General features: G+C 49.0%; 1 protein-coding gene across 1 annotated transcript in view; it reads right to left on the bottom strand.

Annotated features, from left to right (window-relative positions):
- Nucleotides 1-12524, bottom strand: part of LOC114030927 (rho GTPase-activating protein 35) — a 151558-nt gene that overhangs the window by 15993 nt on the left and 123041 nt on the right. The window contains exon 4 of the mRNA XM_027845874.1: nucleotides 2936-3013. Coding sequence (XP_027701675.1) covers nucleotides 2936-3013 — 78 coding nt within the window. The remainder of the gene's footprint in view (nucleotides 1-2935; nucleotides 3014-12524) is intronic.

Genomic DNA, 12524 nt, shown 5'->3' with positions numbered 1-12524 from the left:
CACTCATTCAATCTGAGGCAGTGTGGGAAGGAGGGCACTTGCAGCTGGGAGGCTCGGAGGAAAGGTGGGAGTGTTCCCAGGGCCCCACTGGGGATCCTCAGAGCAAAGGCACAGAGATGGGAGCAGGCATGCAGGAGGCAAAGGAAGAGGCCAGTTTTCTGGATGACAGTTCTGCGGATCCTGCTAAAACTCCACCAGTCTTCTGATCCAAGGCCCCAAGGGCTTTCCCCATCATCCCTGGGCCCCAGTTTATCCCGAGGTCACTACAAGTGAGCCCCCTCCATCCTGACTTGTGTCAGTGGGTCAGTTAACTCACGTGGAAAACCCTCCACAGCTCATAGCCTGTGTTATACACACGTCACAAGTCAACCCATGTTTGTGACAAGTTTGCTTTTGAGACTTTTTTGGGGGTGGGGGTGGGGTGGGGAGAGAAACCAGTGTGATCTGTGCCATCCAGCAGCTGCTTAGACCCCAGCTTTCCCCACCTAGTTAACGAGGACTCCACCCATCCTGTCTGTGCCCTGGGGCCACACAGGTCCCCACAAAGTCAGGGAGAGAGGAGACCTCGCAGCTGAGCCCAAGAGACGAGGAAGCAGGTCCGGCAAAGGAAGGTACTGGAAGCACAAGCCAAGGGGAGACTGAGAAAGGCAGCCAGGTGTGCCGGGCTGGGAGGAGCAATGTGACCAGTAGGGCGAGGACAGCTCCTTCCACGAAACTCCACTTGGCATTTATGAAGGGCGAGGCACTGTGCCAGCTTTGCAGATGGACTCCAAGGGCTGACCCGAGGCAGGGAGACAGCTGAGGACACCCAGGATAATCTGGGAGAAGGAGAACATTCACGACCACAGGAGACCACACATGAGCCAAACTATGAGAGGGACAGCCCGGGCAAAGGAAAAGGGAGGACTGCAGGGGATGCACCACGTGGGCCACCCTGGCCCGCCCGCTGCCCCTGCACTTCGGCCTCACCTCCCTGGGCTTCTGCTTTGCTCTAAGACGCAGCTCAGACACCATCTTCTGAGCAAGGCCTTCCTGTTTTTCTCAACTGTTGGTGCCCTCTTCCCAAACGACCCTGTGCCTCTTTGTACATCTTCTCCCCTTGTTCCGTCTACACTCACGTGGGGTGTTTTCACCCCCATCGCCAGAGAAGCTCCTCACAAGCAGGGACGGTCATGCTGTGTGTACTGGCATCCCCAGAGCCTGGCACCAGGCTGGCCCATGGCCAGTCAGCCAACAACAAATGTTTATTAATCATGATGGGCCAGGCAGTGGACTAAACACCGGGGATACGAGAAAGGCCAACAAACGACCAGACGGCGATGACGAGGACAGACACCAAAACCCAGCTTCTACCTTCAAGGAGGCGACACACGAGTGCCTGTGTCTGCCCAAGTCACACCAAAGGGCCTGGGGCTGATGAACAGCCTCGTGCAGAAGGTGGGGTTTTAGTTAAGTCCTGGATGAAGCCAGGAGGAGGAACAAAGTCAGGAGCTGGGGGTCATGTGGGAGGAGGTCAGTGAAGCAAGATGGGGAATGAGGTAGAAGAAGACCGGACAGGAACAAGGACCAGCCTGTGAAGGGCTTTGAAGGCCAAACAAGAGAAGGATGCTGAGTAGGGTGGCAGCTTTAGGAAAATCACTTAAGGCTGACTGACCCAGCAGCAGCTGCTGCAAGGGGGGAAGGGGGCATCACTGAGAGATGTTGGGAAGACAGAAACAACAGACTGGATACGTGGAGTGACCCTGAGGTGGTGAGGCTGGGGGACTGGAAGAAGGAATAGGGAGGTTGGGGACAGGGGAGGATTGGGGGGAGCAGGTTGAACTGGAGAAATCCAAAAGGCCGGAGAGAGATCGGGGTGGATGTTTAGGTCTGGGAATCACCTACCTCCCTAGAAATGATGCTTGAACCTATACCACCTGATGAGATAGCAGAGAGGGAGGACAGGGGAGCATTCAGGGAGAGCCTTTGGGGATGCCCACGGTTAATGGGTACAACTTGAATAAAGGTCCAGCCAAAGAACCTAAAGGACAGGTAGGAAGAAAACCAGCAGAGGGCAGTGAAACCAAAACCTGCAAAGATGAGACTATCTATGCAGGAAAAGAGGGGATCAGTGGCGGCTAAGGCTTCAGGGAGGGCAGGAGAAATCCTCAGGAACTTTGAAAGGCGAATCTCAAAGGATGAACCCCTAAATTCTAAAGAATCAAGAGACAGGAGAGGAAAGAAGTGGGCCCCCTGTGCTGAGAGACACAGGTGGACATCTCTGGGCGTGTGTGGTGCCGATGGCCTGCTCACGGGGCTCCCTCCATCAATCCAGGCCCTGCCAGGGGCTCTAAAGCCTGGAGACTGGAGTGGGGGCTCCTTGGCTTGCCTTTGTCGTCTTAGAAGGAGCTTCCCCTCCAAGTAAGGTTAAGAGGTACCCAATGCTTCTGATAGTCTTGGTCATGTTAATTTGACGTGGGCTAGGCCAAAACTTCTGGGCAACCCTGGAGACCTCAACCTGGAGGAGATCCCGGCCCTCCACAAGATTTCAGTCCGACCACTAGAGATTTCTCAAGGTTCACACGGTGAACACATCACCACTCCTCCATTACCACCAGACAGGCATTGCTGATGTGCCTGGTGAAAGTAGGCTTGTCTGGGTCTGTGGGTCCAAGGCAGAGTCCTCGAGGACGTACACCAAGTGGGCAACATGCCTGCCTCCTGGTGCATGTCCCCTTTGTTGCCTCCTTGGTCCAGGAGCTAGAGCACACTCTGCCCCAGGGAGGACTTCACCATTGTTCTGGTAGGAGAATCTGAGGTCAGGGGGTGCTACAGCCTGGGGAGGGGGATGCCAGGCTTGGGCCTGTTCCAGGCCACACTAGGCCTTGCCCTTGTGCCCCAGCCCCCAGCTAGGCTATCTCTAATTTTACAATGCTTTGAATTGATAAAACCTTACCTTGATCAAACTGTCTCTGAAGGCTCTCCATCTCAGATTTATTTCCGCTCACTCTGTAGATGCCTTCAGTACTCAACCCTGAGGGGAGAAAGTCAATCAATTACTTTAGCATTCCAGAAGCTTGGTGCAGCATGAAGAGTGGTGCATGAGGAGCTGACAAATCAGGTGCACATTACTCTGACCCTTGTTAGGCTGCTCTGACCATGTGCAAATACTGGCTTCTGCCTCAGTTTCCTCCTCTGCAAAACAGGGATACTTCTTGAACTAATTATTTCATAATGTTGTTGTGGGAAAAGAATCTTGTAAACCTTCAAGTACTGACTAGAGAGATGTGAGCTGCTGGAGAGATTGAAAGCAACTTGCACAAGCCACGGTAAAAACCACAGGTAGAAATTCAAATTCACATGGTCTGAGTTTGTGGTTCCTGCTTGAATGGCTAAATCAACCTTCCATGTCCTTTGAGAGGCTCATCACCTGGCTAATGAACACACTCCCACACCCTTCTCCTTCAAGCTGCTAATGCACAAGGCCATCTAATGTGGCTGCCACTGCCCAGAGAAAAGCTCAGCTGCTGCTGGGAGGCTCAGACCCTTTAGTCAATCTACAGTCTCCAAGACACAAGTGTCTCATTTTAGTGATCACTTTTAAGCAGTGCAAAGCATGCATTAGGCAAGATAAAAGCAACCAGCTTGCTTGCTCTGGTGCACTGTGCCCCCTCCCCCAACCAGATTGATGGCAGGTGGGATCTCAAGCACAGACCACTTGTAGACCACAGCAGAAGTCATCAATTGCTTGGCTTAAAAGCTTTTAATTGCTCATGGGACAGGCCTAGTTTCAGAGATTGGTTTCACCCCAGAGTAAACAGGGTTAATGGACCAGCCTAGAGGACAGCATAAGCCACTGGGCCTGACTACAAAGGGTCTAGCTTGCGCTGGGTGCAATGAATGCTGGGTACTTTAAATCCAAATGCTATCAGCCAGCCCTCACACGATCTGGGTTCTTCATTTAGTTCACTATGCAACTGAACGGGAATCCTCCCTCCAACATGTCAGATGGCGACAGGTCTGGCTGTGTTACTCCCCTGTCTCCTCTAAGGCAAATGGCCTGAGCATAACTTTGAGGCTTTGATGAACAACGGCCATGGGGGTCCTTTGCCCCTCTTACACCAGCCCACCCAGCCCACAAGAGGTTCCCAGTCTTTGTGCTGCTTCGTAGTTTCTAGGTTCTGATAAGGCTTAGCACAAGTACCACATCCGTGCATGAGATGCTGCCCCTGCCCCATACCTTCCCAACTAATTTTTATGTATTTTTAAAATGTACTTATCTGTGTTCATGCTGTGCTCCACATCCACAGCCTTACCCCCAAATGCAAAACCCTTGGAGGGCAGTGACAAATGGGCCTGGCTTTGAATTATGGCTCTATTACCTACCGATGAAGAGACCCGTGGCACTTAAACCCTCTACCCTTGTTTGGCCTCAGTTTCCTCCTCCATGAAATGAGGAGTCTGAACTAAAAGACTACCAAGGTCCCAATCAGTGGGTCAGGCTCGTCTTCTTAGTGCTCAGTGTTCCATCTCCAAAATCCTTAAAATGATTTCCCCTTGCCACCCAAATGAAGTCCAAAGAGCTAGAAAGGACCTCAGGTATACAAGCCCCAGAAAAAAATGGAACTCAAGACATCAGCACCAGGGTGCTTTGCCATGGGGTCTATGAACAAAGCGGTGTAATTGACGAGTTCCCCATCTCTGAAGGCAGCTATTCCGCTGTCTCATATAGACCAATGACAGTAGGGAGCTGTGGCCTCGCAAGTCAAAGAATCTGTTCCAGCATCCAGCTCTGAGACACTCTGCTCAGCTTCAGGGCCCTGGGACTGAGCCTACTGACCTGAGGAGTTTTTAGAATCTGCTGCAGATTCATTCAGCTATTTTCCTAATTTACTCCTTCAGGGGGCCGCTAGGTGGGGCAGTGGATAGAGCACCAGCCCTGAAATCAGGAGGACCTGAGTTCAAATCCGGCCTCAGACCTAATTTACTCCTTCATTGTGAGCAAGCTCTTCTTCCACCCACTCCTGTTCCTCTACGGTAGTTACAGCCGAGAGAGGACCAGTCTGGTAACAATCACACCTGACAGACACAGCCCATCACTGGGCTCCCAAATGAGAAGTTGTCCCAGCTTAGCAGCAGTAGCTGCCAGCACCTGCACTCTGTGGGACAACCTACTGGTTCCTGGGAACACCCCTGCACTGTGAGGAGCCCCTGGGGGACCTCCATGGAGCTCTTGTCTACAACAAGGAATACTACATGGCATTTACCATGCTGAATGCTGGTGCTAACAGAAACGTTAAGGATGGATCCACTGCAAGCGATTAAAGAAACTAAAGACAGTCAGGGCGCATCCATAATCGATAACTTTGTGGGATGGGCACCATGGAGAGCAACTACCCCATATTCAATTCATTTTAACAAACACACAAGAAGCAGTGACCGTGTCCAAGGTCCTGTGGGTTGGTTACAAAGACAAATGACAGGGACCCTGCTTCTCAGAAGCTTGCAACCTAAGGGAGGAGGAAGGGGGAGGGGGGGAGGAAAACAAGTACACAAAAAGCCATGATATATGGAGGAAAGAGGGATAAATAAAAAGTTGAGGTCTGGGAAAAAAGCTCTGTGAAAAATGAGACATCTGGGGCAGAGGTGTCAGGGAAGGCTGGACTGGAACAGGGAGCCGTGAGCACAACGGTGCCAGAAGGAGGAGTGTCATTATATGGATACTGGTGCGGCTCATCTGCTCTGGGCAGAAGGAACCAGGCCTTCCAAAGGATTCAGAGTCAAAAGATGTCAAATACTAGCTCTACCATTTACTACTACTTTTATGACCACAGGCAAGTTACTTGATTCTCTGGGCCTCAGTTTCCTCATCTGTAAAATGAAAAAACTTGGACTAAATGATCTTTCTAGCTCTAAAATTCTGCTTTCCTCCTTCATCCACTACTAGACACAGCTGGTGCAGTGGCCAGTTTTGCTCATGTCCTTTTTTTCTTCTTTTTAATGAAATCTGTTACAAGGGATGGCTTGATGGATGGAGGAAGGATGAGGGATATATTTGGACATTAACGTCATGGATGAATGATAGCAATGAAAAGGATTAAAAAAACCTAATGCTTTTCCTAAATGCTCCTGTGCTCTGGCATTCCAAGGCTGCTTCCAGCAACAGTCACCATCTCCCAAAGCTTCTGATCCTAAACTCCCTTTGCCCTGCATCATACAAGATCTCTTCAACTCAATGGCCTAAGGCAAAGATGGCACGTCAAACCACAGGCCTTTTGAACAATAATGTCCAAGTCCTTCGGGTTTTTAAGTCTGAGCTGGGAGTTTCTCAGATACTTCTGCAAGCATTAGTCAATCAGTCTCTGGACAACACTGCTATCAAGTGAAGGAAAATCCAGAATTTCCTTGCAATTAAAAAAAAATAAACATCCCCCAGTATATCTAAGAGTAAACTGGAAACCAGCTGTCAATTAATTATCAGAGGTGTGGTCCTGCCACAACCCTACCAGTTCTGTGATTAAAATCACTGAAGCATGTGAGAATCTAAGTCCCACTTTACAGAAATGATGAATCAGCAACGAAGTATTTCCTTGTAATCTATCCTTCTGTTTATTTTATGAAATCCTACGGCCATTTATGATGGCAACTCAGACCATGGTGCCTAACAACACAGCATAATTTAGGGAGAGGTGTCATTTGCTTGGCCCACACTGTTGTTATAACCACTAATTACATGTCAATTAAGAAACTAAAAACCTCTGTGCAGGTGGCAAAGTTGAACATAGTTGAGAACAGGATGACGACCCAGGGAACACAGACAGCCTTAGCCAAGCACGAGCCATCCGTCTGTCTTGGATCAGGGACAGCTAACGGGCGTGAGATCCCAGAAGGAGCTGCAGGAAAAGCAGTGAGCCCTGCAAGTTCTGTGACAGGAGACTCTGGGCAAAAGCCCTTTCTCCAATGTATTCACCTGTCTAATCGAGAGACAAAACTAAGCGACCTGACTGAGACCCTGGGAAGGAAGGCTGGGGCCAAAAGAGAGCTCAGCAGATGCTGTCAGAGATGAAAAGTCACACAGCCCACACGAGTCTTGTGTCAGGCGGAGAGGCTGTGAAGTGGAAGGAGCACTGGCCTGGGAGCCCACGGAACTGGGCCCACATCTTGGCTCTCTGAGCCCAAGGAGGCCGGACCTGAGCTCGGAGGTGTCACACGCTCCAGACAAAGAAGAGGTGATCAAATGTCCCATGAAATGGGGTTTCTTGATACGTCGGGAGATGTATCTTTGCCTCTCCCAAGAAAACCCATGACTGCATCCTCCCACTTCTCTGTAACATCGTTCTGGCTCTAGCAGGAGAATATCAACAGGGGTGTAGCGGCTGTTTTCCCAACAGTGTGTCCAAGGTCTTTAAGATCATTAAGATACCTATGGTGAACTCAATGTTTAGAGGCCACAGTCTAAAAACCGTGTGATGTAGCACCCTCTGTCACTGTGGAAGCAGAAGGCAGCCCCAGAGGCCTTAAGGCCATGCTTTATGGGCAGCTGTGCCCACGAGACCCACCGACCCACAGCCAACCTATAGCTAAGCCGCTCTTCTTAGCCATGTAGGGCCTTGGATGGCAGGGCCACTGTACTGCTGGGACAGTACCTGAAGCCTTTCCAGCACAGTGTAATTTGCCCAAATTTACTTTCTGGTGGCACAGCCTTTGAGAACACATGGACACTTTCATGCCACGAGGAAGCAAAGCATAGGAGCTTGTAGGGGGAAAATAATTCAGTGACAGATACTTCTTGGGGAGGCTGAGAACAGTCAGCTCCTGCCTTGGTGCACCAAGCTGCCACAAATTTTCTGAGATGCACACATAAATCTCAAAAGGAAGGTGCAGGCGGATGGATAATTCAATACACAATGGGAGGAAGGCTATGTAGATTACAGGGTTCAAATTCCACCCAGGATTGATGTTATACAGAGTCAGGCTTCCTCTTACGGCTCTGTTAGTATCAGAGTCTAGTCTCAGAGAAGGTTTATCACTGAGAGCTCTAGCCACAAGTCAGTGCATTCTCCTTGGCAAACCCCAAATGGCTCTTCTGCTTTCTATACTTAGATAATAAAACCTCAGCAGTTTCTTCTCATTCTCTCTCTCTCTCTCACACACATGAAGTTTTACACTGTGAAAGTATATTTATGGACTTATTTCTGGGGTTTGGAAAGTGGTAATATATAATGCAGAGATTCTTAATTGTGTGCGTGTGTGTGTGTGTGTGTGTGTGTGTGTCTGTCTGTCTGTCTGTCTGTCTGTCTCCTGGCTCCCTCTTGGCAGTCTGGTGAAACTTATCAATCCCTTTAGATTTTTTTTAAAAAGTAGGTTGCACAGTGGATGGAGCACCTGGCCTTCAATCAGGAAGATCTGAGTTCAAATCCAGCCTCAGATCAGACACTTGACACTAGCTGTGTGACCCTGGGCAAGTCACTTAACTCCAATTGCCTCACTAAAATAAAGTAAAATAAAATGAAATAAATTAAAAACAACAACAACAAACTCATTGCTGAAGGAAATGTTAACAGTCAGAGACTAGTGAAAATAAAGACAAGACATAATCTGCCCCCCAGACTTCAGAAATCATTCCACAGACCCTTTGGAGGGAGCAGGGGAAAGAACGCTGGATGGGGAGTTTAAAAAAATCTAGTCTTGAGGCCTGCCACTAACTGAGTGACTTTGGACAAGTCACTTTTCTCTAGGCCTCAGTTTCTTCATTTATAAAATGAGGAAGCTACATTTCAACGATCTCTAAAGTCCCTTCTTACTCCTGTAGCCTACTTTTTCAAGTCTCCTCTAATTTTTAGACTGTTATTTTCTAAGGTCCATTCCAGCTCAGAGATTCTTTATTCCTTGTTTACAGGGCCCTTTTACGTCTGACATATTTTGCCTTATTTCTTTCAATCCAATAATGTGACAATGATTAAATTCCTACTATGTATAAGGCCTTGAGGGATCCTAAGATAAAAGGGGAAGAGTCCCTGGCTCCAGGAAGTCCTAATCTACTGAAGAGATACACTGTGAACACAAGCACCTCAGACTACATTATAAAGCAGTTGTCATCCAAGCAATTTGGTGAAAGAGCCAAAATAGTCAATAAAACCCAGAGAAAGAAAATCCAAGCTTTTCCTCCCTTCCACTCTTTTTAGATGGGTGGCCACTCCTGCCCCACTGACCCTCACCAGTAGCAGCTTGTACCTCTTACCCTTAAGAACTACAAACATATCCACACTACCACTGCATCTGGAAAAGGCTTGTCTATCAAACACCACACTGTCCCACTCACAATCCATGTGATTTCCTAGACCAAAAGAGCCTGCCTTGGCCACCACTCCTCTACAAGTATTGTCTTTTCCCAATAGATGGGATCTCTAAGGATGAGGACTATCTATCTCACTTTTGAAAAAAATCACAGGATCATGGATTTAAAGAGGGAAGGCCTCGGAAACCATCTGACAGCAGCTCTGGGTGGGCAGGTGCTATTCTTATCCCCATTTTACTGATGAGGAAACAGAGACAAACAGAAGCTAAGTGACTTGTCTAAGGGCACAAAGCTAGTAGGTGTCTGAGGCTGGATTTGAACCTAGCTCTTCTTGAATCCATACCCAGCACTCACTCTGTTCACTGTGCAACCTCGTCGCCTGTTAGAGTCACCCAACATCCTCATTCTACACATAGGGAAACTGAGGCCCAGAGAGGATTGATTCACTGAAGGTCAAACAGGTGGCAGTGCTGGGGCAGGATGTGACCCCACGTCCAGACCCTAAATTCGATGTTCTTTCCGCTATGCCATGTGGCAATGTCAAGCTGACGAACGTCTATTAGGCATCTACCATGTGCCAGGCATTTAGCCCATAAGGGCTAGAGACTGAAAGAAAGCTCACAATCCAAGGGGGGAGACAATATGCAAATAAAGGCACACACAGGGGCTGTACACCAAGCAAAGGTAAAGTAATCTTGCAGGAAGAGGAGCTTGGGGAAGGATTCCTGCAGAAGCGGAGGGCACAGAAGGAATGCTCCCATCACAGGGACATGGTCTGGGCACCCCTGCAAAATGGAGGTTCCAGAAGGAATCGATCATCACTGAGGAATGCTCCAGACTGAGAAAGCCCCAGGAAACATCAGCTACCCCAGGGCCAGGGGATCCCAGATGCTAAGGGAAGTTCCAGGATGAGACAACAGCAGGGACACGATGCTGAAGTCTAGAAAAAGCCAGGAGAAAGGCAGCGAGGAGACTGAAAGCTGACAGAGGCTCTCCACAAAGCGGAGGCTCTGGAGGGAACTCAACAATGGCGGAAAGGGCTGGGTCTTATGTAACTGGGAAATATTTACCAAAATAAATAGATACAATAAAACATAGAGAAGGCAACATCTTCAGGCTTAGCCACAGTGCCTTCGGCGACTCTTATTTCCGGTCTGGTGGCCCCTGGGTCTACGGAGTCTGATCCTTCTGGCCCATGCACAGCAGAGAATAAAGCAGGAAGGGGTCAGTCCGGGAAGGCCTTTAAATGCCAAAGAGAGGTGCTGACTTGGGGGAGGGGGGCCGGAGGGGTGACGCAGCCAGACCTTCACTGCAGAAAGATCACTTCAGCAGCTGAGGGGAAGATGGACTGCAGTGAGGTCAGCAGGCCAAGCAGAAGGCTCCCGCGACAGCCCAGATCGGAGGTGATCAGGGCCGTGGCAAGGGGAGCAGATCTGAGGAAGGAGAGAAGACACGTATGAAAGATGGCAGGGAGGTACAAGCAGCGGGCCTTGGATGTGAGGAGAAGATACTATGGAGGTGGAGAGCCAAGGTGGCTGCTCTCAGCAATAACACGAAGTTGGAAAGAGGGGAGCTGGGGGGAAGGTGACGAGTTCTGTTTGGGACCTGCGAAGCTTGAGATGCCTCTGAGACATCCAATGTAAGATTTCCCAAAGTGAGAAGAAAGAAAGACACGCTAGAGTGTAGTGTGAAGGCAGAGTGGTGAACAACGAATCTTGCCCAGAGGACCTGAGATCCCATCTCTCCTCACTGTGAAATCAGACCAGTCACTCAGTTTAGAAATGTTCATGGTGGAGGCAGCACAGGAATCCTGGTCTGAGCCCTGACTCTGACACCAGCTTTGGAACGACAGGAGAGTCGCCTTTCTTTAAGGACCTGCAATTTTTATCTCTGCAAAACAGTAAGAACAACACAGGACAAGGGAAGGGACCATCGGTGCTGCTGACTGTGGGTTTGCTGATGTTCTCTATTATGAAAGGGTTCAGTGAAGGAAGTTTAATAATACAGAGAAATGGTGCTGATGAGAGGGGAAAAAAAAAACACAAAGCATCAACAAGGCCTGAAAAAAAATCAGTAATATCTGTATTAACTGCTCTTGTATTAGGTGTGAAAATCAAATGAGATGACGTATGTAAAGTATTTTGCAAACATTCAAGTGCATATAAGTGTTACATAAATGCCGTTTGGCCTACAGGATGATAGTTTATCCATCCATAAAATGAGGGGTTTCCAATAGAAATATCCAAGGTCCTTCCCAGCTCTAAATTCTGATACTAAGTTTAACAAATGTTTATCAAAGCACCTACTGTGTGCAAAAGCCCTATCTGGTACTGGAGACAAAGGCAAAAACCAAATAATGGTCTTTCCTCCGTCCTCTCCTCTGAGCCTCTGCAGTCTCTGACGCCATCAACTCCCCTCCCCTCTCCTGGACAGTCTCTGCTAAGCTTTCGGATCCTCTCTTCTCTTACCTGCTCTGGCCCGTCTTCTTCAGTCTCCTTTGCTGGATCTTCATCCAGATTGTATCTGCTACACATGGGGGTCCCCCAAGGCTGTCCCGGGCTCTCCTCTCTTCTCCCTCTAGACTGTTTCACTTCAGGATCATGTCAGCTCCCATGGACTTAATTGTCATTTCTAGGCACATGCCTCTTAGATTTATTTATGCAGCGTTAGTTTCTCTCTGGACTCTAGTCTCACATCTCAAACCAGGTGTCCTGTACACAGCTTTAAACTCAACAAGTCCAAAACTAAATTCATTCTCTTTCCCCCCCAAACCATTCCCTCTTCCCAACTCTACTGCTACTGCTGAAGGCACCACCCCCTCCCAGGCACCAGATGTCATCCTTGACTCCTCACTCTCTCTCCTATCCAATCAGATGGCACGTCCTGTTGATTCTCCCTTCCTTCTCTCCTCTGACGCTGCCACCCTGATGCAGACAGGCCTTCATCACCTCACTCCTGGACTACGGCAACAGCCTGCCAGTTGTTCATATCTCCAGTCTCTCTCCACTCAGGTCTGACCAGTCCAGTGGCTCCCTCCTACCTTGAGGACCACATGTAACACCCTCTCTTTGAATCACAGAGCTCTTTTTAACATAGCTCATTACTATCTCCTTAGACTGCCCTTCCACATATTCTACAATCGAGTGATATGGGATCACTGGATACCAGCTTCCTGGACGGACCCTGTGCTAGATAACCCACCTCCCAACTTGGAGCATTTACACTGGCTTTCTCCCAGGCCTGGAAT

The sequence above is a fragment of the Vombatus ursinus genome, unplaced genomic scaffold (genome assembly GCF_900497805.2).
Source record: "Vombatus ursinus unplaced genomic scaffold, bare-nosed wombat genome assembly UNPS02015030.1, whole genome shotgun sequence".
NCBI lineage: Eukaryota > Metazoa > Chordata > Mammalia > Diprotodontia > Vombatidae > Vombatus > Vombatus ursinus.
This window is presented reverse-complemented; position numbering and strand designations above follow the sequence as displayed.